The 25,084-nt window shown below is 40.8% G+C and overlaps 1 protein-coding gene across 5 annotated transcripts in view; it reads left to right on the top strand.

The window, feature by feature from the left end:
• ARHGEF7 (Rho guanine nucleotide exchange factor 7) overlaps positions 1-15,023 on the top strand; it is a 129,066-nt gene extending 114,043 nt beyond the window's left edge. For all 5 annotated transcript variants that reach the window (XM_076360892.1, XM_076360895.1, XM_076360912.1 and 2 more), the window contains 3 exons: positions 8,252-8,351; positions 8,978-9,032; positions 11,614-15,023. In XM_076360892.1, coding sequence (XP_076217007.1) covers positions 8,252-8,351; positions 8,978-9,032; positions 11,614-11,736 — 278 coding nt within the window. In that variant the 3' untranslated portion in view covers positions 11,737-15,023. The remainder of the gene's footprint in view (positions 1-8,251; positions 8,352-8,977; positions 9,033-11,613) is intronic.
• The last annotated feature ends 10,061 nt before the right edge of the window (positions 15,024-25,084 follow it).

Here is a 25,084-nt window from a genome sequence, read left to right as displayed (position 1 = left end):
CTGAATTGACCGTTCTTCTTGAAAAGACAAGGTGAAAATGGTTCCTCTGATGGAGGCTTGAGTGTTCAGCATCTGAAACTCTAGGTACAACTGCGATCACATTGGCTTGTTTGAAGTTCTGAATAATAGAATGCTTGGCTTTTGGGTTGTACTGTTTGGAGCATGTCCGTGACAGATTTTATTGTGTCTTGTAACTTCTCTCACAAGCAGGTTTGTTTTCAGCAACAGCTCTTCACTTACAGTCGTGTTGGCTTTTCAGAGAACTGTGACATGCTGTGCACAGCTGAAGGTCTCGAACCTGCACCTGGGGCACTGCTGGGGTGAAGTGTGTGTGTTCTGTCTTGTGGATAACGTAATTGGCATCAAAACAAAAATGACATGTTTTCTAAATCTCGTTAGCATTAGGGAAAGCATGTGATGAAAGGACAGAAACAGTTCTCATTTTCAGTAGGGTCCCCAGATGCAATTCCCTTACCCCTTTTCAAGTAAGCATGTTATCCAGCGTTCAGGTATTACTCTATGAACATGTTCAGAATAATCATGATGCAATTAACTGCCGCCTGGGAACTTCATCACACTGTTTAAAAGATAATCAATACCTTTCTGCAGGTTACATGATCAGAAAGTTAGTAATTGCTAGACGTGCATGATTCCAGAAGGTGGTCAGCGTGGAGAAGCTTTTTCAAAGCAGTTCACATCTGCAGATTTGCATTCAGTCTTTTTTGATCATCTGGTTTATCGTCTCTCACTGTTACTGGCATTCAAAAATCTGACTAACAAAAGCAGCAGTGCTTACCGAGGAGGGTTTTCAGGGGTACATTTTACTAGTAGTCTTATATTAACGTAATGACCAGGAACTTGTGTATATTGAACTTTTTTCAAAGTGGAGGAGTGTTGCTTAGAGAAATGAGATAAGTACGTGTGCTCCATACCATTCCACAGCGCATTTGTAACCCACTTCACTCCCCTCTTCCTTTCAGTCAGTTTTTGGTTTTTTAACATATATGGAAAGTATGGATCTTTTTTTCCTGTTTCTTAAGCTGTGGTGTTCTAGTTGAATAATGTTTTCTGCATTGGATAAACAATAATTCCTTTATGTCTGTTTCATGTTATATAGTGTAAATATGAGTTTGAAATACAGTTGTTGCACTTGAACTTTCCTTATCACACAGAATGTTTTGTTATCCAGATCCGAAGATTTTATTGACTTTCTATGCACCAAAGCTTTGACAGTTTACCACCATTAATTATTGTAGCATTTAAGTAATTAACTGTTATCATAATTAGGAGCTCTCATATTAATGTCACCGCACATTTAAAATCATTCCATGTCTTCAGTGTTACAGGCCATAAGCTATTGTGAACTGATCAGGAGTATTAATGCAACATGCTTAAAAAAGAAAAAAAGCAAATGTGGAAATGGTGGTATTCCGTCCAAAGGTTCAGTGTTTCTATTTTTGTGGAACTTTAGTCATGGTAATAATAGTACCTTATGTTTATGCAATTCTGTAAATTATATGTGTACAGTTACAAATACACTGGAAGGATGGAGAATCTGAATTAGAAGGTAGGTTCAAGCCATTGTCAGCCCCTCTTCCCATGGCTTACGCAGTGTTTCCATAAATTAGTATTTGCCATAAATTGAAATCAACCAATATTAATTGGGTGTTTTGCATAATCTTGCCAAAACACAGTAATGTGTATATAGTGGCGTAAAACATAGGAAAAAAAATATATATTGTGCACTTCATTTGTGAATGGGAGAAGCCATCTTTAGTAGGTGACTGCCTTTTGAAAATACAAAATGGATGTATATCTGAATGTTACATTGTACTGTACAGTATGCATATTGTTTGTGGTTGCATATATCAATTAAGTGTTTTGTTTTATATAAAAAGGACATCTGTTATGTACAGTTGAAATAAATTTTGCATTTGCTAGACTGTGACTTTAATATTCAATTATTACACAGGGGGAAAGGACAGCATAAGTTGTAAGTTAACACTTAATTCCCTCTTCTCCCCATGCCTCCTTTCTCTCCCTCCCTTCTTCCCGGAGGAATCAAATGCTGAAGTGAAAGAGCTTTTTTGACATAAGTGTGTAATCTTTTGTTTAATGTAGTTGACAACTACAAGAAGTTCAATGTAACGTGAAGTATGTATCCTTCTGTATCCTCTTTTTTTAAAAATAACTATTCAGAGATGCTGCCATCTATAGAATGTTCTTCTGTTGCCTCCCTCTCCCCTTAATTGATTTTATTTTCTTTTTTTCATTTTTTGAATTGGTGTATTCTCAGTAAAAGCACAAGCTGAATTATTGGAACAATCTAAAAACTACTTCTGCAGGTCCTGTTACCAGAGAAAAAATTTATGAATATGATATTGGTTTCTGTAACCTTACATATTTTCAAGATTTAATATTACAACATTTTTCTCTTTAAAACAAGAGTTATCTTTAGTGTTTCTACTTAAAAGATGCTCGTATTTGAGTGAATTTAAATAAAACAATAACCTAATATACATACTAAAAAGTTTACATCAGAATAAACAAAGTAATTGCCTACTTCTATTAAACGGTCATAACATTTTTGCTATGATTGTAGCAACTCTAGTTTTAGCCCTACAGCCCTCTGGTTGGAAGTTTCTGCATTGGTTAGTGAAATATAGGAAGTTTAGTGGGATAGCTCTTTCCAAATGCTGTCTTAGAAATATCGCACTTCTTCAGATGGTGTATCTGTCTTTCAAACTCTTCATTCTGTTCTTATATGACTAAGACTTACATATGGAGTTGTATGTGTTTCAGTCCACTTTAATTATTTTCATTTTACTTGTCAAAACATTTTGCTGTAAACTGCATAGATCTGTCATCTGAGTCATGTGGGTTTTTTTCCTATTTGTGTATCACTATTAGTTAAAAAACAAAACAAAAAACCACTTCATGCCAAAACTTTTTTGATACTCCCAAGACTTTGCAAAAAAAGGTGTATTTCATACAGTAAACTTAAGTTTGGCCTGATGTTTGGATTCTGATTTGTAATCTGTAGAAGATATTAAAGGGCTCCCCTTTGACTTCGGCAGATCTGTAGCATGAAGGATTTTTTTTTTTTTCCCAATGCTCAAATCTCAATGCACGCAGAGTCTGGGAGCACCATTTTTAGGATTCTTCATTTTAGGACTTCATCAAAAATTCATTGAGGAAGAGAAGGTTAATTTGGCAGGTCTGCTCATCCACTTTAACATCTTCAATATAACTAATGCAATGAAATACTGAACGTTTTAAATGACAAGTAGTAATTATTTTTTGTCCAACATTTGCTTCTCCAGGAAATTTACATGTCTGTACATACCGGTGGCTAATGGTAGATCTAAACAGTTGTGTATGCACATATTTGTCTTTTAGTGGCAATTCAGACTTCTGTCTTTGAAACTCAAGCAAATAATTTCAAAGAGTTGCTTAGCTTATGAAGAGAGCCTAGTAAAGTTGGTGAAAAACATAATTATATATTTACAGGTACTGTTTCTAATTTTTGACCTTTATTGTGCCTTCTTCCCCTTCTTACCTCTCCTAATCACGATAAAGGTGTGGAAAAAGTGAAGAAAACAGCAATACTTAAAAACTGAATCATTGCTAATGGCCTCAAATAATGCCGTGCATTTTTGAAAGTTAACCACCATCACCACAGGTCTAACTTTCGTAGCTTTAATTACGACCTTCATAGTCGCTGGAAGAAGGCAAACTTTGTAGATTATCAGTGTGAAAGTACCTGGGTTGAGCCTTCTCTAAACAGCCAGCTGGAGGAAGGAACCCTGTTCTTGATTGACTGGGGAGAGCTGGCTTTTAACTGAGGCCCTGAGGTTAGCTACTTAAAAGTAGGTGATGTGAATACCCACCTCCATTTTACTGTTGGCTTAAATGGTTCCTGGACAGAGAAGGTCTCTGAACATAGGCGGAGACTTAATATCTGGTTAAAGTGAAAAGGTATCTGAATTTCATCCCCCTTCTTCTCTTCCTTCCCATCTGCCTGGTGTCTTAAGATCTGTGCAGAACTTCTGGACTTTCTTCCACGTGTGCCTGCTAAAAGATTCAGAATGAAGGACCAGACTGATTACCAGTACAGCTCCTTCTGAAGCTTGGCTTCTGTCAGGAACCAGCATGGTACTATATCAACCATTTTTTAAGATGTCACGCTCCCTCTTGAGGAGAGTGAATAAAAGGCTGGGGTTGTGCAGTTATGCTTGCAAACAGACATCACTGAGAGCCTCTGTGGCATTCAGTTTGCACTCTAGTTTCTTCCCATTTTGGTGTCAAGACCTCAGTCTGCGCCCTAGTTTCTTCCCGTTTTGGTGTTAAGATCGTACTCCAGGGCTAGGAGTGATGCTCTACCAGTTTCAGACAGGTATAAAGTGAACTTCTGTCATGAAATCTTTCAGCCGCATAAATATCCAAACAGGTTTCAGCTTTCCTTTTTTTCTAGAAATGCTCAGAACTGCTTGCTGATGTGGTTGATTGATTAGGCTGGAAAGGGGATCAGACACTGAAAACTAGAAGCAGGGGGCTCTCACCCACAGGCCTGTTCTTATATGTCAGGTGTTGCACCACATTACATAGTGGGTATTGCTAAGGTCTCTAGCCCTGGTCTGAAGGCCAGGTGGGCTATGTTATTACTTGCCTTACTCTGGAGGCTAAACTTGCTAAACCTATGATTTAGGGTATGGTATTGGCAAAAAGCATTGTAATTCTTTATTTTCCACTGTAGGGCTGGGACATACTAATACTGAATACATACCTTTATTTTCTTGGTGGAATTTAATTGATGGAAACTTTGAATCTGGATCATAGTAGTCAGCTGTTTTGCCTTAAATATGTAACAGAGTTCTAAACAGTAAGGTCATTCTTCCAAGACCCTGGATTTAGGAGATCCCCATTGAAAAGTTATGGCAACTTACTCAGCCTTAACATTTGTTTGTGAATCTGGAAGTTAACTGGGTTTGCCAAACATCCTTTCTTCTCCCATCCACCTTACTTCCCTCAATACCTCGGAAAAAAGGAAAAGAATACAAAATGAAACCCTGTTTTGTAAAGCTGTGGGTGTGTGGGGGCTGTCCATCTTTTTTTTTTTTTTTTTAAACTAGTACTTTTGGTTGTATTGTCTCAAGGTAATTTAGAGCCAGAGTTGTTGGAGGTCAATTTAAACATTGTCTTTTGGCTTGTTTGACTTGGAACGAGACTGAGTAGTGTCTCTTCATAAAATTCAGCACGAAACTTGCACATTTAGGATTGAGGAATGGCAGATATGGCAAGCTGAAGTAACTTTTGATTTTTCTGCACTACTTCATGAAAATGTGGAATACATCCCAAAGAGGTGCTTAGGATTCTCTAAGATGCAGCAACTTCCTGGACCGTCCTTTTAGTACAACTCTGCATGAAATCCCCGCTGTGCCATAACACAACCCTCTCTTGATGTCCTAAAGCTGTGGGTTGTAAACTTTTCTGGAGAGAAATGGTCACATAGAGAACCTGGTGGAGGCACAAGGCACAATTTAGGGAATATTGCCAAGTGCCAGTAATGAGGTGACTCTGCTTGAAGTCCATTCTAAACACATAATTGCCAGAAAATGCATCTTAAAGAAGAAGAGCTTCTGGCATAAATGGTGCGGAAAAGCAGGGCAGTGAAGTAGCTTCATTTTGCCTTTAGAACATCAAGTCTGATGTTACTGTGCACGTACTCATTTGATGATAGGGTCCTTTGCTGCAGGATAGATGTGCTGTGTGTTTGTACCTTTTGATACTTAGCAAGTGCTTGTGGGGTTTAGGAAAAAAAATCCACAACAAAGAAAAAAAAAATCCTGCCAAAACTCTCAAAAAGCAAACCAAAATAAAGGAGGAAGGGGGGAGAGGGGCGTTGTGTTTTTTCTTGGTTTTTTTTGCATAAGTACAAGCTGTAAGAGCAGTGAGGGTTCTGAGATACAAATAAAAAAGTTGCATGACCGAGGGTATCAGAGCAATGAAGGCGAGAGCGAAACTTGTGATGTCCTGAATTCCATGGTAGTTAATGTTTTGTGACACAGGAAGGTCAGTGTTCACAGCAACAGTTTTGCATCGTGTAAGCGTGTATGTGTACTGTGTGGTCTCCTTGTGTGTATAATGTTGGTGAACATTTTGTTTTTAATGAAACTGCATTCTGTGTCTCAGTAGTATTAAGTGTTTACTGTGCTATGCTGTACATACATCAAGATATGCTGGTGTAGACATCTGTTTTACATGCATGTGTGTATATAACTGTACAGCTGGGACATTTTTTTTTAAAGCTGTCTACTCCTGCTTTGCAAGGACCCATGTTACTCTGACCAGGCAGACAATTGGGTGCAGCTCCTATACAGAGCTAAATACAATGTGGTTGAAGGGAGTCATGGTCAAGAAACACGTGGTAGTTCTCTCCCTTTGGTCAGTGTCTCCCTCAGCGTGTGCAGGGCTGAGGTGCTCCACATTGGTACAGAGACCCAAAATGTAGTGATCTGGTAGCAGCTGGTGCCAACTAATTACTAAAATAACATCGAGCTCAGTGTTCTTTGTTACCTCCTGGGCTATAATAAGGCGAGCAGTAACCAATTAACTGAAATAAACATAAGACAACTTTTTACAATTAGAGATTGACAGCGCAAACAGGGAAATGTCCTTGAGCTCCATACAGAGTTTGGATGTGCTTGTTTTACAGGTTGTTCATTCCCTGGAAAATAAGTGGGAGTGGATGGGTATTAACCCTTAAAAGATTTCTTCTCTCTGTAAGATGAAGAACTTGGAGCTTTCAAGGATGAGATTCTGTTCTCAAATGTGCAGTGATCTTAATTCCATAAAATTTTGACCATCACGTACTGATACAGTAGATCTTTACTGTCAGCTTAAGGAAACCGTTTTCTTCATTAAAGGACATTTGTCATTGTTTGCTAAAATAGTTTCAGTAGCTTAACACGTACTGCTAAACTACGGTCCTTATAAGCTCATTGTTCAGAATTCAAGAGTGCAGCTGTTAGGGAAGTTAGTATTTTTCGATGAGCTTGATTTTTTTTCATTTTTTGTGTGTTTAGATTATGTATTTTATCATGAACCATAAAAGAAAAGCATTGTTACCACAAAGCAGCTGTTCAGCAAGAGCTAACTAATTTCTCCTGACGGGCATGCACCTTGTAGTACCTAGTTATCAGTTGAAACTGTACTAGACTTAAGACATTCCTGGTTAATGAAAGTTCATTACAATGAATTGGTAGGCAAGTGTACCTTGTGTGTTAGAACTGATATCTTGGTTAAAATATGCAAGAACTTTAATGCCTTATCTGCTGTGTTTGAATTCTGAACAAATGCTTAGACAGCAATTTATTTACAGGCCGCCTTTAAAAAAAAAAAAAGCTTGTAATTTGTTGCAGCCTAATTAAAAAACACTTCTAGAATACATACTTTATGTATGTATGAATGGATGCACAACTCTGAGCTGTAGATTTTTCTATTCAGAGCTACTTTTTTAGAATCTATATGTATTATCTTGATGTTATAAATTGCAATGATTGTGGAAAATGTTTTGAAGATGTTGGAACATTTTGAGTTTTTATTGTCAAACCATTAAGTGCTTTTAAAAACATCTATTAAATACAAAGTATGTTTTTCATTTGGTAGGAATTTATTATAGGACTAAAAGGCTATCTGTAAGTGTGTGTGTGTGCGCACACATACGATTGTGTTTTTTATAGTGTTTCAGGGGAAAGGGGTTTTAACTTTTTTTTTTCCTTCCATCACTGTATCATTTGATACCACTGTTCTGCTCCTTACTGATAGAGTAATTGGTTTAGAGTGGAATTGTTTCTTGGATTTGTATCAGTGTGAGATCAGAATCTGTCCCTGAGGCTTAAATCACTGTTACTTCAACACATCTAGCTTTTTCTGAGTCAGCTCTGGTGACTTTGTATAGCTTTTACTGATAGTTGAACGTGCACTGTTCATTGAACGATGTAGCATCCCCATCGATGACACAAGAGCTATGTCAGCAGCAGATAGAAATGTCAATTTTTTTGTTGTTGTAAGGCTGTGGTTTCAAATGTAAAAAATGTGTCAGTAACTTGTGTGTGTGCAGGGAAGGGGGAAATGGAATGTGATATATGTTGGTCATGCAGGTGTATCATGCAATGAATGAAATAATAATCTTTAAAATGCCCCAGCAATATTTGTGAGTTGTTCATTTTGTAATTTATTTTTACAACAGGTTCCCGTAAAGAATCAGCTCCTCAAGTCCTGCTTCCAGAAGAAGAAAAAATTATTGTAGAAGAAACTAAAAGTAATGGTCAGACTGTTATAGAAGAGAAGTAAGAGAACATTTAAATGATGGATTAAACCAGTAAACTTTGCACTCTTCTTCCTCTTCCCGTCTCCCATTATAGTGTGTGTATGATATTTGTAGTAGGGAACAGAGCTGTTTGGAGTATGCTGCCAGTCCTTTAAGTGCAGCTGGCCTTCATTTAAATGCTTGTAGTCTGGTTTCTTTGTATATGCTATGCAACTTACTCCTTCCGTGCCAAGAAGTTATATGTTTCACTTGTAAACGTTTTTTCCAAGTGCTGTAGGATTTCAATATTAAATTGGTGTCATCTTTCTAGTTAGTGTGTGGCGTCATTCTATTTTTTTGGTAAGGTGTATGTTGGAATAAATACGGTTCTGTTACAGAAAGCTGTAATACAGAAGCCGGTATAGGTCCATATGTACTTGAGAGGTGTATCCTGTCACAGAAGCTGGTAACAGGTCCTTGCCTTACTGAATATAAATCAGGATGAGAGTCAATTTTTTTCAACACAAGTTTGAAATTAGCTGTTAGCTGTGGGGTATTTTTTTGTTTGTTTTTAATGCATTTCATTTAACAATTTTGTCTAATAATAGATTTAGACATGTATATCTAAAAACCGTTGTAACAGATCATCTTCTTTTTTCATTTTAGAAGCCTTGTTGACACAGTATATGCATTAAAGGATGAAGTACAGGAGTTAAGACAGGTTGGTAACTTGCTACATTTATAGCAACATGGAGAATGGAAAGATGGAAGGCTTATTATAAAAATAAATACGGCTTGTAAATTGATTCACTTTGACAGGAATGAACTTTAATTTTGGACTAGATTCACTTTTAAAAGTAAAACATACCAATTTGACAAAAAGCACCCTCTTTTGTGGTTGTCATCGGTCCTTGGAGCACCAGCCTCTGAGAACAGCATTAAGTATCCTCTCTCTGAGGTGACTTATTAAGCTGTGTTTCATTTATTGTTGGATGTTACAACTTGTGAAATGTTGAAAGCGTTAAGCAAATTCAGTTCTGCTGTAACACCAGCAAGCTTATAGAGACTGTGAAATAGTATTTGCTCTAGAATGTATAATTTTAGTAGTACAAGCGTCTGCATCTATTTAGGCCTTTATTAATGGTCTGTCAGTAACCTGAACACTTCTTACGAATCAGTTCTTAAAACCTCTCATTTTCAGAGATGAGTCCTTTGTCATGTGGCCTTTTTTTAATGAGGGCTTCAGGTTAGCTTAGGGTGCTGCTTTGTCACGTGTGGGAATTGTGCAAGATCCTCACCTGAGTTCCTGGTATGGGGGTTACAGCTGGTGTTTTAAGCTTGTTTTAAGTATTCAGAAGTTGTTGTTCAAAAATATATTTTTCTTGTCAGTACACAGCCTGCTTAAACCATGTTAATGCTGCTGCACGTAGTCATTGCTTAATGTGTAGGCGAAAACGCATTGAATTATCCTCACTCTCCAATGTGTGAATTTGCTAACTGACCTTAACAGTTCTGACTCAAGAAGTTGGATAAAATCTCTTGGGTTAATGTGAAATGGCTTTGTATTCAAATTACTTTAGGCTTTGGGCTATAAACGTGAATCCGATTTCTTTGCCCATCTGTAAGCGTGCCCAGTGTTTCTAAGGTTGTCATGCATGTTCCTTGAAATAGTACAGTTGATGTCTTAAATATTTAAATTCTGCTGTCTTCAACATATAAAGCATGCGTATCCCAGGTTTGATGCAAATTTGACAGTCTTTTTAAAAATACAATTCACGTAATACAAGCAGCAATAATAACGCACTAATATTCCTGTGGCCTGGCTGCTTTTGTACAAAGGATAAACATGCTGCCTCACTGAGGCCCTGCAGATCTTTGTGTGACCCTAAACAAAAAGTAACCTTCTCCTGAACTTCAAGCAACAGCTCTCTTTTCTGGTGCCTTTCCAAATAGATGGTCTCTTCAGAATCTCACATCTTCCAAAGCCTGGGTTCATTTTTTTGTATATCAGGAATCTCAGCTTAGAAGCGTTTATTGGTCTGCTGCTGTGATGTTGCCAACTGGAGAAGTGGCCGAAATGGTCTCTGAGCTGGGAAGGTCCCAGGTGACCAAGGGCTTTATAGATAAAGGCTCACTGGGAGTATATAGTGTGTGCACTGGTTGGTGTAGAGTTACCACGCAAAGTGGGATCCCTCCCATAGCAGCTTCCGTAGGTTACTCATAGCTGTTGCTCCCCAGGCACTACACTTGAATAGTACAGTCCTGAATTGGCAGTAAATAAATAACTGAAAATAAATTAAGTCTGTACCTACAAAAAAAGAATGAAATTTCTGAGTTTCTCAACAGACTTGAGGAGGGAATGGAGTTAATGAGGTGGCAGCTGTTGATCCCATCTTGTTTCTAGAAATGTCTGTAAATGACAGCTGATGGGAGTCCAGTGGGACCCCTGGATTGCAGACCTGTGTTTGTTAAACGCTTGTAGACTTGTTGTCTTGGGGCCTTAATATAATGTTGTCTTATCTTCTGGTTGCTTCCCCACTGTTGCCAGCACCACTTTGGCCTGTGCAGGATTAAACAATGTAAGCATTACTGTGGTTTGGTCAGTGACATCCTTACGGTCCTGTTGTTCATGGTATTGCAATATTAACTGATGGCGCTAAATATTGAGAACTAACTCACTCGTTAGTATACACGCAGAGTGGTGGTGTTCCTTGAAATTCAGACTCCCCTTAGACTGTTGGTAGTCATCTGTCTGGTTTAAAATTTAGTCGCAGAACACCTTCTATATAACACAATGGTTTTCAAGATCTTCCTTTCAACTATTTACTTTCCTAATGAAGCAAGTTAATTTGCATTACGTTTTAAGAAGCTTTTCTGAGATTGTGAAACTAGTTATAATCACAGGAGGCTCTGAGGGGGGATATTTATTCTACTTACCGCTCCATTTCCCTTCTCCATTAACAACAAATACATTCTACTGTTCATTGATCAGATTTGAGCAGAAGAATTCAAGATTATTGGCCATCTGCTACTAGCACTTGCATTATAAAGGACCCCTAAGTATAAATAGGAAATAGCTCAGTTTCCATTTGGTGGGGTTTGTTGCATTGTGTAAAGTAACCGCGTGTAACTTGTGAGATTTTAATAGAAGGCTTTGCTTTTGAACAGCTAATAGCAATCTTACTGAGAAGAGCCTTCAGAATTTGTAATTGACAGCATATGTGTGGTCAGAAAAGATCTGTTACAAAAAAGAAAAATAAAAAAACCAACCAAACACTAATATTTCTGTCTCTATTAAACAGGATAACAAAAAGATGAAGAAATCACTAGAAGAAGAACAAAGAGCTCGCAAGGACTTGGAGAAGCTTGTTAGAAAAGTTCTAAAGAACATGAATGATCCATCTTGGGATGAAACCAACTTATAACTAATTTTTTTCGCTCCCCCCCTCCCCTTCTTTCTATTGAAAGACCAGTTGTAAAACTGAGCTGGGAAGCCTTCTGACATTAGTCAGTGTTGCATCAAGAGCACTACAAAACAGGATTTAACTGGATCTAGTGATTTCTTGCTCTGAACATATAGAAAAGTCAAGTCATTTACTGAAGCAATCTGTACTTTAAGTGTGGAGACCATGGATCCTGAACTCTACTAAACTTAATTTGTTTGCATCTAAATTACCTCATTTTGCAGAAAGTGCAGCACCTGACTAAAAGTCCATGTTTTTCAGTGGCTTTTTAATTAAATATATATTTTTCTTGTAAATATCTGTAATTTTGAATGCATATGTGATTGATGTATCAGGGCTGATGTTATTTTTTTTCTCTTGTTATTATAATGGTCACAAGTGTTAGAAATGATGGCAGTACTGTCTTACCTAAGAAAGGTCAGAGTTCTTTGTGGATAATTATGGATTTGTTCCAAATTACCCACTCACCACACATGCAAATTTAAAAACCTATTTTTCCTATTGACCACTGTATTTAAATCCTTTACTGTTATTTATGTCTGTGCATACATTTTTAAACAGTTTACAATTCTTTAAGAACAGTATTAAAATACAGAAAACTGTTTATTGACAGTAGAAACAATTTTTAACAAAACTAATGCCCATGATTTACGTTCACGTACACTTGTTTGGCAGACTAATCTGTTGTGCTTTGGCCACCAAAAGACTGATGTACTTGCCTGCTTTTTATGACTGTGATTTTTAGGTGTTTACGTACTACATTTTCTATTGTTGTGCTTAAACATACAGCTGGCTGATAATTTAATAGATCATACAGTTTGTTAAAGCAAAAAAATCAATCTAATCCAGAATTTTGTGAATAAATTGTTGCTATTTATATTTTGTGGTCACAACAATTAAATTTTAGCTAACCTTTGTGCATAAGACACATGGGCTAGGCCAAACTTCGTTCAGAGCTTTGTTTTTATACCACTATGTAAGACTCTGCTTCCACAGTCTGGGAATTCCAAACAGAGTCATTCCTTTCCCACCCTGTTTTCTCAGCGTGTTGCTGGTTTCTGTCCTACTAGGATTTAAATGGAAACAAACCTGGAAATAAGATTTTTTTTTTAATCACACTGTAATTCATAATTTGCACTGCTGACACATTTGAAAATACATAAATGAACATTTATTGCCGAGTGTGATAGGTGCAATTACTGCAATCCTTTCTTGTATTTAAAATAGGAGATGCTACATCACTGCAAACGGTGAGCTTCAGTTGGAGCACTTAAAATACTAATCCCATTGAAGCTCGTTTGTAAGTGTTTCATTGATGTCAGCAAACTTTGGATCAAACTCCAGACAGTGCAATTTTCTGAGGGGTTTTTCTTCAGTTGACAGTCAGAAGTGCAGGTATAGCACAGACCTGAGTCACACCTTTTGTCATCCTGATTTTCTAGTGCCCTTTAACTCCCGTTAAATTTAATGCTCGGACTTGAGCAAATGTTTACATGAACTTCAGTGGCTTGGAGCAAGGATGATTCGGGTGGTAGGAATTGTCATGCACATTTTGAATCTAATGAAATATCTATTTTTAAAGCTATCCACTTTTCTCAGCCAAGAACAGCTTTTTTAAATAGGAAAGAATGTCAATGGTTACATACTTGAGGAACAGTTCTGTGGGAATGGATACTTAAGAATCTGAATAGACAATTAGTTGTCCGATTTAAAAAGCGGAATATATCTGTAGGTATTTAATTTGTGTTCCTACAATTTAAAAATGTCTTCCTTCAATTCTAAAGGAGCAGACTGGATAAGAAAACTAAAAATGTCTACAATATCAGAGTTTATATATATTCACAGAACTTTAAATTTATGATAATTCTTGATACCAAAATCTTGTCCTGTTGTTTGCAGTTGCACAAAAATGTGGACTGACATTTATCATTATCTTCATATTTAGAAAATACTCTTGCTAAAAGCTAAGTGATACTAAACCCTGCAAATTCATAGCATCTTGGCTAAATTTAGGTTTGGGAATGCTGATATAATTAGAATTTTGCTAACATTTTTACTTTCTGACATTCAGGCTATTTTCAGAGTGAATTTTAATTTTTCAACTGAGCATATGTGAAAGGACATTCCAGAGGAAGGAGTATAAAAGGAAAACATGGATCTTAGCAGTATTTAGCAAATTTTAACTCAGGAACAACTTCCATCATAACAATTTTTTTTACATTATATTGTAAAGAGTGGCGTTGCTGTGTCAATTTGCTGACTCTTAGTACCTGTGATGATTATCATTTCTGACAGTACCCCTATACTGACATCTAATGAACATGCCTTAAACACTGGGATTAAGCAGTTGTCAAATATGACCAAGACTTAAGGACTGATTTTATTCAAAGTGGATTGGGATGACTAATTTAAAAAAAAAAAAAGAAAAAGAAAAAAAAACCCCACCTAATATTGTAGGTAGCTTTTGTCTCTAGTGCAGAGAGCGAACTTCAGGCTTTGGGAACCAAGGAATATCTGAACTTTTTTTCTTTGACAATTTGTTATACTGTATATAGATTGTAAATTTCACCATGGACCTTCTGAATTGTTGGAAACTTTATATAAGCATGGATAAATGGGGCACTGTTTATTTAACCTATTAAAAGGTTATTTCTTTGCTCTCATCATTTAGGGATGAGGAGATGAAGCCATTTCTTATCCTATAGATGTGAAGCACTTTCAGTTCTGAACTGTCCAAAATGTAGCATAACATTTCTCTGTACTTACTGATGTATGCGTGTTTGTCTCACCATGTCATGACATCTTAAAGATTAAACAACTGACCGCCTTTGTATAAACCTTCTTAATGCCAATCATTTAGGGAAATTAGAGTGTCTGTTTACGGTATCTGTGGAGAACTCAAGCTTAGTTAGACTTCACAATAATATCCTGGTATCGACTACTAAAGTGTTTATGCTACATTGTTGTAATTAAACCATGATTTTTCCCCTACCCTATGAAGTGTTACATTTCATCTAATATGTGGGCTATGAGATTAAGAAGGAAAATTACTTTTTTTTGCCTTTCATATAAATAACTTCTTCTATTTAATAGTTGGTATACTGTATTGAAAGGGCCTTTTTGTGGTCTTCTATAGCAAATTGATGCAAGAGATTCAGGAGATCAAAGACAGAAGATAATGAAAGGGAAGAAAGCAAGAAACATTAGAAAATCAAATCGCCGCATAAATAAATACTTGTCTACATGCATGATTTATCACAAATTTCAGGTCTATTCAGATAAGTGTATCATAGAGACTTCACTTGGCTGGTGCCACATGAAATAGCGGGGGGTGATTTTTATGGTACATTGGAACATCATTGGTATTGCTTTATACAGGATGATGGGATGGGTAATGGAAAGTGTAGGGAGTCAGTTGTTTGAAAAGATGGCTTCAGTCTTTGGACAAGGCATTTGAAGGGATTAATAACTGAGCTTAGCTATATGAAATAATACTTTTTTTTTTTGCTTAGGAGGTATACTTAAAAAGAACAGAGAACACTTTATAACTGTAGTCAGAAGAAATCTCATATTTTCCAAATTTTCTCTTGGTTCATCATTGTAAAGACAGGTTTTCCCCACAATTTGAAATCCTCATTTATTTGTCACATTAAGAAGTGTTTTGAGGATTTTCTTTCTGGGTGTGTTTTATTGCAGTGGGTTGACCTTGGCTGGCTGCCAGGTGCCCACCCAGCTGCTCTCTTACTCCTCCTCCTCAACAGGAGGAGGGGAGAGAATAAGACGGAAAAGCTTGTGGGTTGAGATAAAGATACGGAGATGATTTATCAATTAGTGTCACAGGCAAAACAGACTGTCTTGGGGAAGAACTAATTTCTTGCCAATTAAAAACAGAGTTGCAGGGTGAGGACCAAAGACAAAAACTATGTAATACATTGAAACCTTAAATAACCATTACAGCATTAAGCATTACCTTAAACAACGCTGTTTGCCTGAGATTGGCAACTCTGCCTGCAAACTTGGGACACAAGGCAGGAGTGAGAAGGGTTAGGAAGGTAGACGCTCACTGTGGCAGATGTGAGAGGGAGCTGTTAGTCTGATGGGAACAAAAAATGTTTTCTCCGTCATCTTGCAAGATAACTAGTTTCCAATTTCTTGCTCTTTCCTTAACTGACCATTTTTTTCAATCACTTACAGGATTTCTCCAAATCACAATATAAGTTGTCCAGCAGGTGAAACCCATGTTTGTTTCATTATTGCTTATGAAAAGCATTTTTACTGTTAATACTCGACCAGCTACTTTCTATTTTATAATTATTGCCAGGTGGTTGTTGCTTGCCCACCCAGAAGCACCGGCAATGTTTTCCAAGGGTGCGGTGTGCTTTGACAACTAGAGGAAAATACATTGTCAATCAATGTCTTCAGCATTTGGGGGGTGGAAGGAGGAGGATTGATAGTTCAGAGATGTGGATGGTGTCAGGAGAGAGCTACAGAAGTCCTTTAAACTGGGAATGAGAGGGAAATGAATTGGCCACGTTGGCCACTCTTCCTCTGGTAGTGCTGAACCTGGAGCTGAAGCAGTTGGTGATATTACAGGCTGGGTTGGTAGAAGAAGCAGATAAAAGATACCGTTTGTATCCTGCTACCAGCACATCACAAATTGTTATTTCTGCTTATAGTGGGATGGGTTTCTGAGGAAACAGTCTAAATAGATCTTGAGACACTTTTCACTACACATGACTGCAGCCACCAGTGTTTCCCATGTTAGGGTTATGCCTCTGAGCTGCTGCTGCTTGTCCAAGGGGTATCTAATTTATACCCTTTTGGAGCTGCTCCACCTAGTAGGCTGAGAAATCTATGTGCAGAACTTAATTGCAGAGGACACCTTTGCTTGCTATGGTAGGGCAAGAGATGGGAAAGGAAGGAGCGTGTGACAACTGTTGATTAGGGGAGTGAGAGGCCTAAAATAGTCAGAGGAGCTGTGGGTGAAATGTGTATGTATCTGTATGTACACCACGAGTGCCACAGTGCTGATGCTGAAGAATCCCAGAAATGCGGAATTTGCACTTTGGAGAAATGCTGAGATGAAATTTGAGATGAATTTGCTCTGCAAGGCATGCTTCATAATCTGGAAAAGGGATGTAGGCTTGCTGTATTTCACCTTGTGTGCTCTGCACTTGAGCTTTCTCTTTACTCCATGGGAATCAAATATAATCTTGGAAGGGGAGCTGAGCCTGGATTTGGAACTAAATTAAGCTCCTGAGCTTTTTGTTCATTTGAGTGCCTCCCTCAAGCCACCATTCAGGCCCAAATCTATAATTGTGTTGTTAGAAGGAAATGAGAGCTACAGTTCAGTGAGTTACTGTGGACAGTTACAACTATGTCACTATTTACATAGTGCAGATCTTAGCAGTCCAAAATTTGCTCAGATGCTCCCATTAGTTCCTGAACATTCTCACAGATTTCGTTCCCTTCCTCTGTTGAACATGCACAGGCTCTCCTTATGCGTGGCAGAGATCACTTCTGTGCTTTTACCACAAAAACAGTCTTGAGCGGCCATGAATCTGTCCTGTCCCCCATTTGCCTGGCTGTGCCACGTACACCTGCAGGCATACCTCCTGGCTTTCCAATTAACGTGGCAGTGCTAACAAGCTTGGGCAGGTAAGGTCCTGTGCATGTCTCACCATATCCTTCTGACTCTCATCTGCATAAGCACTGAGTCTGATCATGAGGATGGTTTTAGGCTGACATCTAAAAGGCAGTGGAGACTGATACAGTGAGAAAGCTTTTCCCTACTGCTACGCACCGGTCTCAGGAATGTGGCGTGCTGTATGTGACACCCGGGTATCATAGAACCATAGAATGTCTCGAGTTGGAAGGGACCCATAAGGATCATCGAGTCCAGCTCCCTGCTCCTCAGAGGACTACCTAAAACTAAACCACACCACTAAGAGTGTTGTCCAGATGCTCCTTGAACTCTGACAGGCTTGGTGCCGTGGCCACTGCCCTGGGGAGCCTGTTCCAGTGACTGACCACCTTCTTGGTGCAGAACCTTTTCCTAATGTCCAATCTGATGTTATATGTAGGCCTGGTGAGATTCCCCCCAAAATTTATTTTTTTTCTTAGCCAGTGTATCGCTCAGGTTTTGTTAGACATCTCTTGTCTGTCAAGCAGCCTATGATAGCTCTGTGTTTGCTGCAGACATAAATGAGCAATATAGAAATAGCATGTTTTTGCAGTATTTTTCCAGCAGGGGACTGTGTTAGCTTCTGCTTTGTCAGAAACTACTCACTGTTTCCCTGAATTTGTTAATATTTGTACTTTTGTATGCTTTTATAACTGACTGGAGTTAGCTTTTTGTATATTTTGGAGCTGCTTTTCAAGCTCCAGGAAACACAGTCTATTAACCTTTTGTCCTGTAGAACAAAAGTAGACAGTCACAGCTGAAAATGTTCACGCAGCATTTGACCTAGCCATGTGTAGGGGATTTGTATGGGTTTTTTAGCACTTCCCTGCGGCACGCGTGACTTGTCATAATGTCTATACATTCAGCATCACAAGGGCTCTTTCAGCACAATGCAATGTGGAGGTAACACAGGATCAGGTTTATTGCGAGGCGAAACTAAGCAAGGAATTTGGCTGTGATCGCTAGCTTCGTTTAATCTCAGGCCTTACTCTAAGGCAGGCAGGATTTCAGAGGAACTGAGAAACATCCAGTGCTACAGGACTGGTCTTACCAGCTCCCACAAGGAGTCTCCATTCTGAGACTGAGTTGAGAAAACACAGGGATGGTGCAATGCATGCTCCATCCACTGCGCTCTCTCATTACTATCTACCTTACCAAGCGAGATTTCTGCTGCGAATTTAAGATACAGGACTGTTTTACCTGTGCTAGGAAGGGGAGAGAGCAATGCAATCTTTCCTGGTGGCAAAGAGGGAGTATAATGACTACCTTGGACTTGAAGCTAAGCATTTGAAAATACAGGTTCAGGAAAGTGACCCTGCACTGCCATGGCCACCAGATCTTCAGAAGGATTTCTGCCTCAGCATTCAGACGGGGTTCCATGTTTCTGCTGGCTGTCTCACTGACCATCTTTACTTTGCTGTCATTATGGAATAAAAAAGCATGTTCTCTAGGCTTTCCAGAGCATCAAGATGTTTCAAAATTATGAACAAGGAGCAGCAGCCCAAGAGTTTTCCTAATATCCAATCTAAACCTCCCCTGGCGCAACTTGAGGCCATTTCCTCTCGTCCTATCGCTTGTTACTTGGGAGAAGAGACCAACACCCACCTCGCTGCAACCTCCTTTCAGGTAGTTGTAGAGAGCGATGAGGTCTCCCCTCAGCCTCCTTTTCTCCAGGCTAAACAACCCCAGTTCCCTCAGCCCCTCCTCAGAAGACTTGTTCTCCAGACCCCTCACCAGCCTCGTTGCCCTTCTCTGGACACGCTCCAGCACCTCAATGTCCTTCTTGTAGTGAGGGGCCCAAAACTGAACACAGTATTCGAGGTGCGGCCTCACCAGTGCCGAGTACAGGGGCACGATCACTTCCCTACTCCTACTGGCCACACTATTGCTGATACAGGCCAGGATGCCATTGGCCTTCTTGGCCTCCTGGGCACACTGCCGGCTCATGTTCAGCCGGCTGTCGACCAACACCCCCAGGTCCTTTTCCAACAGGCAGCTTTCCAGCCACTCTTCCCCAAGCCTGTAGCGCTGCATGGGGTTGTTGTGGCTGAAGTGCAGGACCCGGCACTTGTCCTTGTTGAACCTCGTACAGCTGGCCTCGGCCCATCGATCCAGCCTGTCCAGGTCCCCCTGCAGAGCCTTCCCATCCTCGAGCAGATCAACACTCCCGCCCAACTTGGTGTCGTCTGCAAACTTACTGAGGGTGCACTCGATCCCCTCATCCAGATCATTGATAAAGATACTGAACAGAACTGGCCCCAGTACTGAGCCCTGGGGAACACCACTTGTGACCAGCCACCGACTGGATTGAACTCCGTTTGCCACAACTCTCTGGGCCTGGCCGTCCAGCCAGTTTTTTACCCAGCAAAAAGTACATCCGTCCAAGCCATGAGCAGCCAGTTTCTCCAGGAGAATGCTGTGGGAGAAGGTGTCAAAGGCTTTACTAAAGTCCAGGTAGACCACATCCACAGCCTTTCCCTCATCCACTAAGCGGGTCACCTGGTCATAGAAGGAGATCAGGTTGGTCAAGCAGGACCTGCCTTTCACAAAGCCATGCTGACTGGGCCTGATCACCTGGTTGTCCTGTACGTGCCACGCGATGGCACTCAAGCTGATCTGCTCCATAACCTTCCCCGGCACCGAGGTCAGACTGACAGGCCTGAAGTTCCCTGGATCCTCCTTCTGGCCCTTCTTGTAGATAGGTGTCACATTTGTTAACCTCCAGTCAACTGGGACCTCCCTGGTTAGCCAGGACTGCTGAGAACTGATTGAACGTGGCTTGGTGAGCACTTCCGCCAGCTCCCTCAGTACCCTTGGGCAGATCCCACCCGGCCCCATAGACTTGTGTGTGTCTAAGTGGTGTAGCAGGTCGCTATTTCCCCTTGGATTATGGGGGCTTCATTCTGCTCCCCCTCCATGTCTTCCAGCTCAGGGGGCCAGAGAACAACCGGTCTTACTATTAAAGACTGAGGCAAAGAAGGCATTAAGGTACCTCAGCCTTTTCCGCATCCTTTGTCACGATGTTTCCCCTCGCATCCACTAAAGGATGGGGATTCTCCTTAGCTGTCCTTTTGTTGCTAATGTACTTATAGAAATATTTTTTGTTGTCTTTTACAGCAGTTGCCAGATTAAGTTCTAGTTGGGCTTTGGCTCTTTTAATTTTCTCCCTGCATAACCTTATGACATCCTTGTAGTCTTCCTGAGTTGCCTGCCCCTTCTTCCAAAGGTCATAAACTCTCCTTTTTTTCCTGAGTTCCAGTCAAAGCCCTCTGTTCAGCCAGGCTGGTCTTCTTCCCTGCCGGCTTGTCTTTCAGCACATGGGGATGGCCTGCTCCTGTGCCTTTAAGATTTCCTTCTTGAAGAACATCCAGCCTTCCTGGACTCCTTCACCCTTCAGGGCTGTCTCCCAAGGGACTCTGTCAACCTGTCTCCTAAACAGGCCAAAGTCTGCCCTCCACAAGTCCAAGGTAGCAGTTCTGCTGGCCCCCCTCCTTACTTCTCCAAGAATCGAAAACTCTATCATTTCATGATCACTGTGCCCAAGACGGCCTTCAGCCATCACATCACCCACAAGTCCTTCTCTGTTCGCAAGCAACAGGTCCAGTGGGGCGCCTTCCCTAGTTGGCCTTCCACATACTCCAGGAACCTCCTAAACTGTGTCTTCTCTGCTGTAATGTATTTCCAGCAGACATCTGGTAAGTTGATGTCCCCCACAAGAACAAGGGCTAGCGATTGTGAGACATCTCCCAGCTGCTTATAGAATATTTCGCCTGCCTCTTCATCCTGGTTGGGTGGTTTATAACAGACTCCCACCATGATATCTGCCTTATTGGCCTTTCCTCTGATTCTTATCCATGAACACTCGACCCTTTCATCACCATCATCAGGCTCTAGACAGTCAAAACACTCCCTAACGTACAGGGCTACCCCACCACCTCTCCTTCCGTGATTATTCCTTCTGAAGAGTTTATAGCCAACCATTGCAGCACTCCAGTTGTGTGAGTCATCCCACCATGTTTCCATGATTGCAATTACATCATAGTTTTCCAGCTGCACAATGGCTTCCAACTCCTCCTGTATGTTGCCCATGCTGCATGCATTGGTGTAGATGCACTTCAGTTGGGCTATTGATCCTGCCACCTTTTTTGGGGGAGAAGCCCTAATTCCTATGTGACTGTTTTCAGATGCTTCCATGGTTTCTAACGCATCAACAACTTTTGTGTCTTTGCTGCTGCGTGGATCTCCATCCGCTACCCCCACTGAGATGGCTAAGGTGCTGTGCACGTTAGTATAGAGACATTTCAAATGTGCTTCAGTGCACTCAGCACATTGTGGAGTAGTCTGAAAGACGTCGCTAGCACACCATCCCTCAAACATTGGTGTACCGCCCCATGGCTTATCACTAGTGAGCCTGGTTTTATCCCTTTCCCCCTTCAAATCTAGTTTACAGTTCTTTCAATGAGCCCCGCTAACTCTTGCGCAAAGATCCTTTTTCCCCTTTGAGAAAAGTGTACCCTGTCTGTCGCCAGCAGGCCTGGTGTCGTGTAGACTGACCCGTGATCGAAAAACCCAAAATTCTGCTGGTGACACCAGTCATGGAGCCAGGTATTGATCTGCTGGGTCTTCTTGTTTCTTCCCTCATCACTCCCTGCAACTGGAAGGATAGAGGAAAACACTACCTGTGCTCCTGATCCCTTAACCAGTTGTCCCAAGGCCCTGAAGTCTGTTCTGATCACCCTTGGACTTCTTATTGCAACTTCATTGCTGCCTACATGAAAAAGCAATAATGGATAATAATCTGAGGGCCGTACCAGGGTAGGAAGTTTTCTCTTCACATCTTTAACCCGGGCCCCAGGGAGGCAGCAACCTTCCCTAAGAAGTGGGTCTGGTTGGCATGTTAGGCCTTCTGTTTCCCTCAGAAGAGAGTCTCCTATGACAATGACCCCTCTTTTTTTCTTAATGGAGGTGGTTTTAATGCGGGGCGTAGGCTGACTTAAGCTTAGCGACACCTCCAACCTTGATGGACCATCGTCCTCATCATTGTTTGGTTCCACTTGCAGAGCCTCATACCTATAGTACAAGGGCACGTGGGAAGGTGAGGTAGTCATGGAGGAGATGCGCCTGCTGCGCATTATCCCACTGCTGCAGTGAATCCTGACACCTGGATTACAGGATAGGATATGCTCTTGCACACGTTTAATGTTAGTGTAAAGGATTCCCCAACTCCCGTCCGATTGCAGTGTTGGTGAGGGACGACTACCTGGAGGAGTGGATAGTTCACTTGAGGAAAGAAAACGAAATGGGCATTATCCAAATATGGGAGTTCTCAGACATGGGCTGCCATGTCTCACTCTCCTTTACTCTGTCAAACTACGCAGGAATCTTGCTTCTGAGATACAGCAGTTCACAGACAACTGGGACACAGAGAACATGTCCCATCTGGCATCTCACCTGCTGAATCAGAGGGAGGTTGGAGGTGAGCTTTGTCTACAAATGTTGCAAGGGAACAACATTCTTCAATTTTGAGTGGTTGGGTGTGCACACATAGACAGCACATCTTGAGTTGCCGAGAGTAATTTTTGCTATTCATGGAAAAGAAGAAAAAGACAGGTGACTATAATGACGAGATTTATGTGTTATTATTTTGGGAAAGTAATAAAGAAAAGGATTCAAGAATCTTGAACTACTCTCATTTAACAGACTTGGTTTCTGGTTGAATGGAGAACTTCACTTCTGAGGGCTTGGTACATAGAAATATTCCCAGGCCTAGCTTTTGGGCTGTAAAACACATCTATAAATGATCAAATTTATGAGTACAGCATACTTGAGTTCTGCTATGGATAGCTGCATGAATCAACACTGCATAATTTGCCTGCTGCAGGTTGTAAAATGGGAAAGTTGTGCTGAAAGGACATAGGAAGTGCACATAAGGACATAGGAAACACACAATTTGTAGGGGAAATTCAGTCTAGTCCCTTGAAACGGTTTATCTTCTTGGTGTATGCCTGTTATTCTGAAGACAATGAAGACTCACAGCATAAAAATTTGAATTCCAGGTATTTTGGCTTCTGTCAGTTTGTGGTTTATTGGAATCCATTTAGAAGTGCCTTTAAAACAAATCAGATTAACTGGGTTTTATTAGGAAGCAAAGTGAAATAACATTTCAATGCAAGAAATGAAACAACATTTCAATGCACTTCAATGCATTTCCCACTAGTAAGGGAGCTTTCGATTAAAAGAAAAAGCATACCATTCTCTGGCTATTCTGAATGGCTTCCTGCTCATTAAGAGCGTCAGATTTTATCAGCATCCACCATGGAACATGAAGAGTTACGCCTTCTGCAAGGCTGTGGATAAAGAGCTCAGATGCATCTGTGTAAGGTGAGAAGCGCTGGTGTATGGCAGGAGGAAAAGTAATTTCTACCTAAATCATTATGCATGTCTGTAAGGCTGGATTCACCTGCACAGCCCTGTGTGGTGTGTGACAGGAGGATTCTTCTTGGCAAAGACTTTTAGTGGCCAGTTCGACCACCCTGTAGCAACAGTCATCCTTTGTGCTGCACTCCAGACCAAAAGGATGGCCATCAGCTGGTTTGCACGCAGATAAATTAGGTGGCCTTGTGCAAAGGTGCACTGTGGGGGGACATGACAAAGGCAACAGGGAGCTACGACAGGGGGCTGAGCTCTGAGGTGAGAAAAACACAGTGAAAACGCCCTTTTCTCATTATTCTGACAGGGGAAGTACTGACGTGATCCTTTGGCAAGGCAGTGTGTTCCGTGTGCTACGCACACTGTGAAGAACAGGAGTGTGAAAACTTGAGTGGGAAGCGACAGACGAGGAGTAGCTTGGAGTTCCTCAAAACCCTGGCTATTGGAAGATGTTGGAATGACAGGCTTTATTTGAGGGAAAGGGGTGAACAGGACCGAAAAGACTGTGCAACCCACAGGCGTTGTCTCAAATGAGGTGGAAATTTTGGGCTGGTTTTTTGTCCACGGAGCATGAGCTCCTCATTTTGCTGTTTTCTACTCGGTTTCTCCTCTGCATTACGCCTCCCACGCCTGCTGGCGACTGTGACGCAATGCGGGACGCTGTGTGACCTCACCGAGCATTGGCCCGCACCGCAGGGGAAGGAGGACGGGAGGCAGGTCCTGAGCAGCTGGAAAAGCTGCTACCTTAACCTTGAAGCTACTGACCTGATCTACACTGAATTCTTTGGTTTTCTCAACCACGTTAGATTCCCCCTCGCCTTTTTCCCCTTCATTTCCAGCTGAACCTGTGGATTTCCGTAAACTCTTCTTCATAGCATTGCCAACAGAAAGACAGCAGACGTGCGCCACGAAGAAGCATTTTCCTTTAGCGTGCTTCCTCACAGCTTTCTTCCAGCCGAGGGCTTGGCCTTCCCCTCTAAGTCACACAGTGTCATTGGCCGTAAACTCGCTGACAGTGTCCAGGCGAGATCTCCAAGCTGTCCGTAGGGGAGCTTTCCCAGTAAGGCTAGAAAGCAGTGACGTAGTTTACTCTGCACATTCATGCGTTTTGCAGTGGCTGTGCACATCGTAATATATTAAACTACTCAGTGAGCTATTACTTGGTTCCTAGGCAAAAACGTGCTGGTGTGAGGCTGT

The sequence above is a fragment of the Aptenodytes patagonicus genome, chromosome 1 (genome assembly GCF_965638725.1).
Source record: "Aptenodytes patagonicus chromosome 1, bAptPat1.pri.cur, whole genome shotgun sequence".
NCBI classification, from domain to species: Eukaryota; Metazoa; Chordata; class Aves; order Sphenisciformes; family Spheniscidae; genus Aptenodytes; species Aptenodytes patagonicus.
This window is presented reverse-complemented; position numbering and strand designations above follow the sequence as displayed.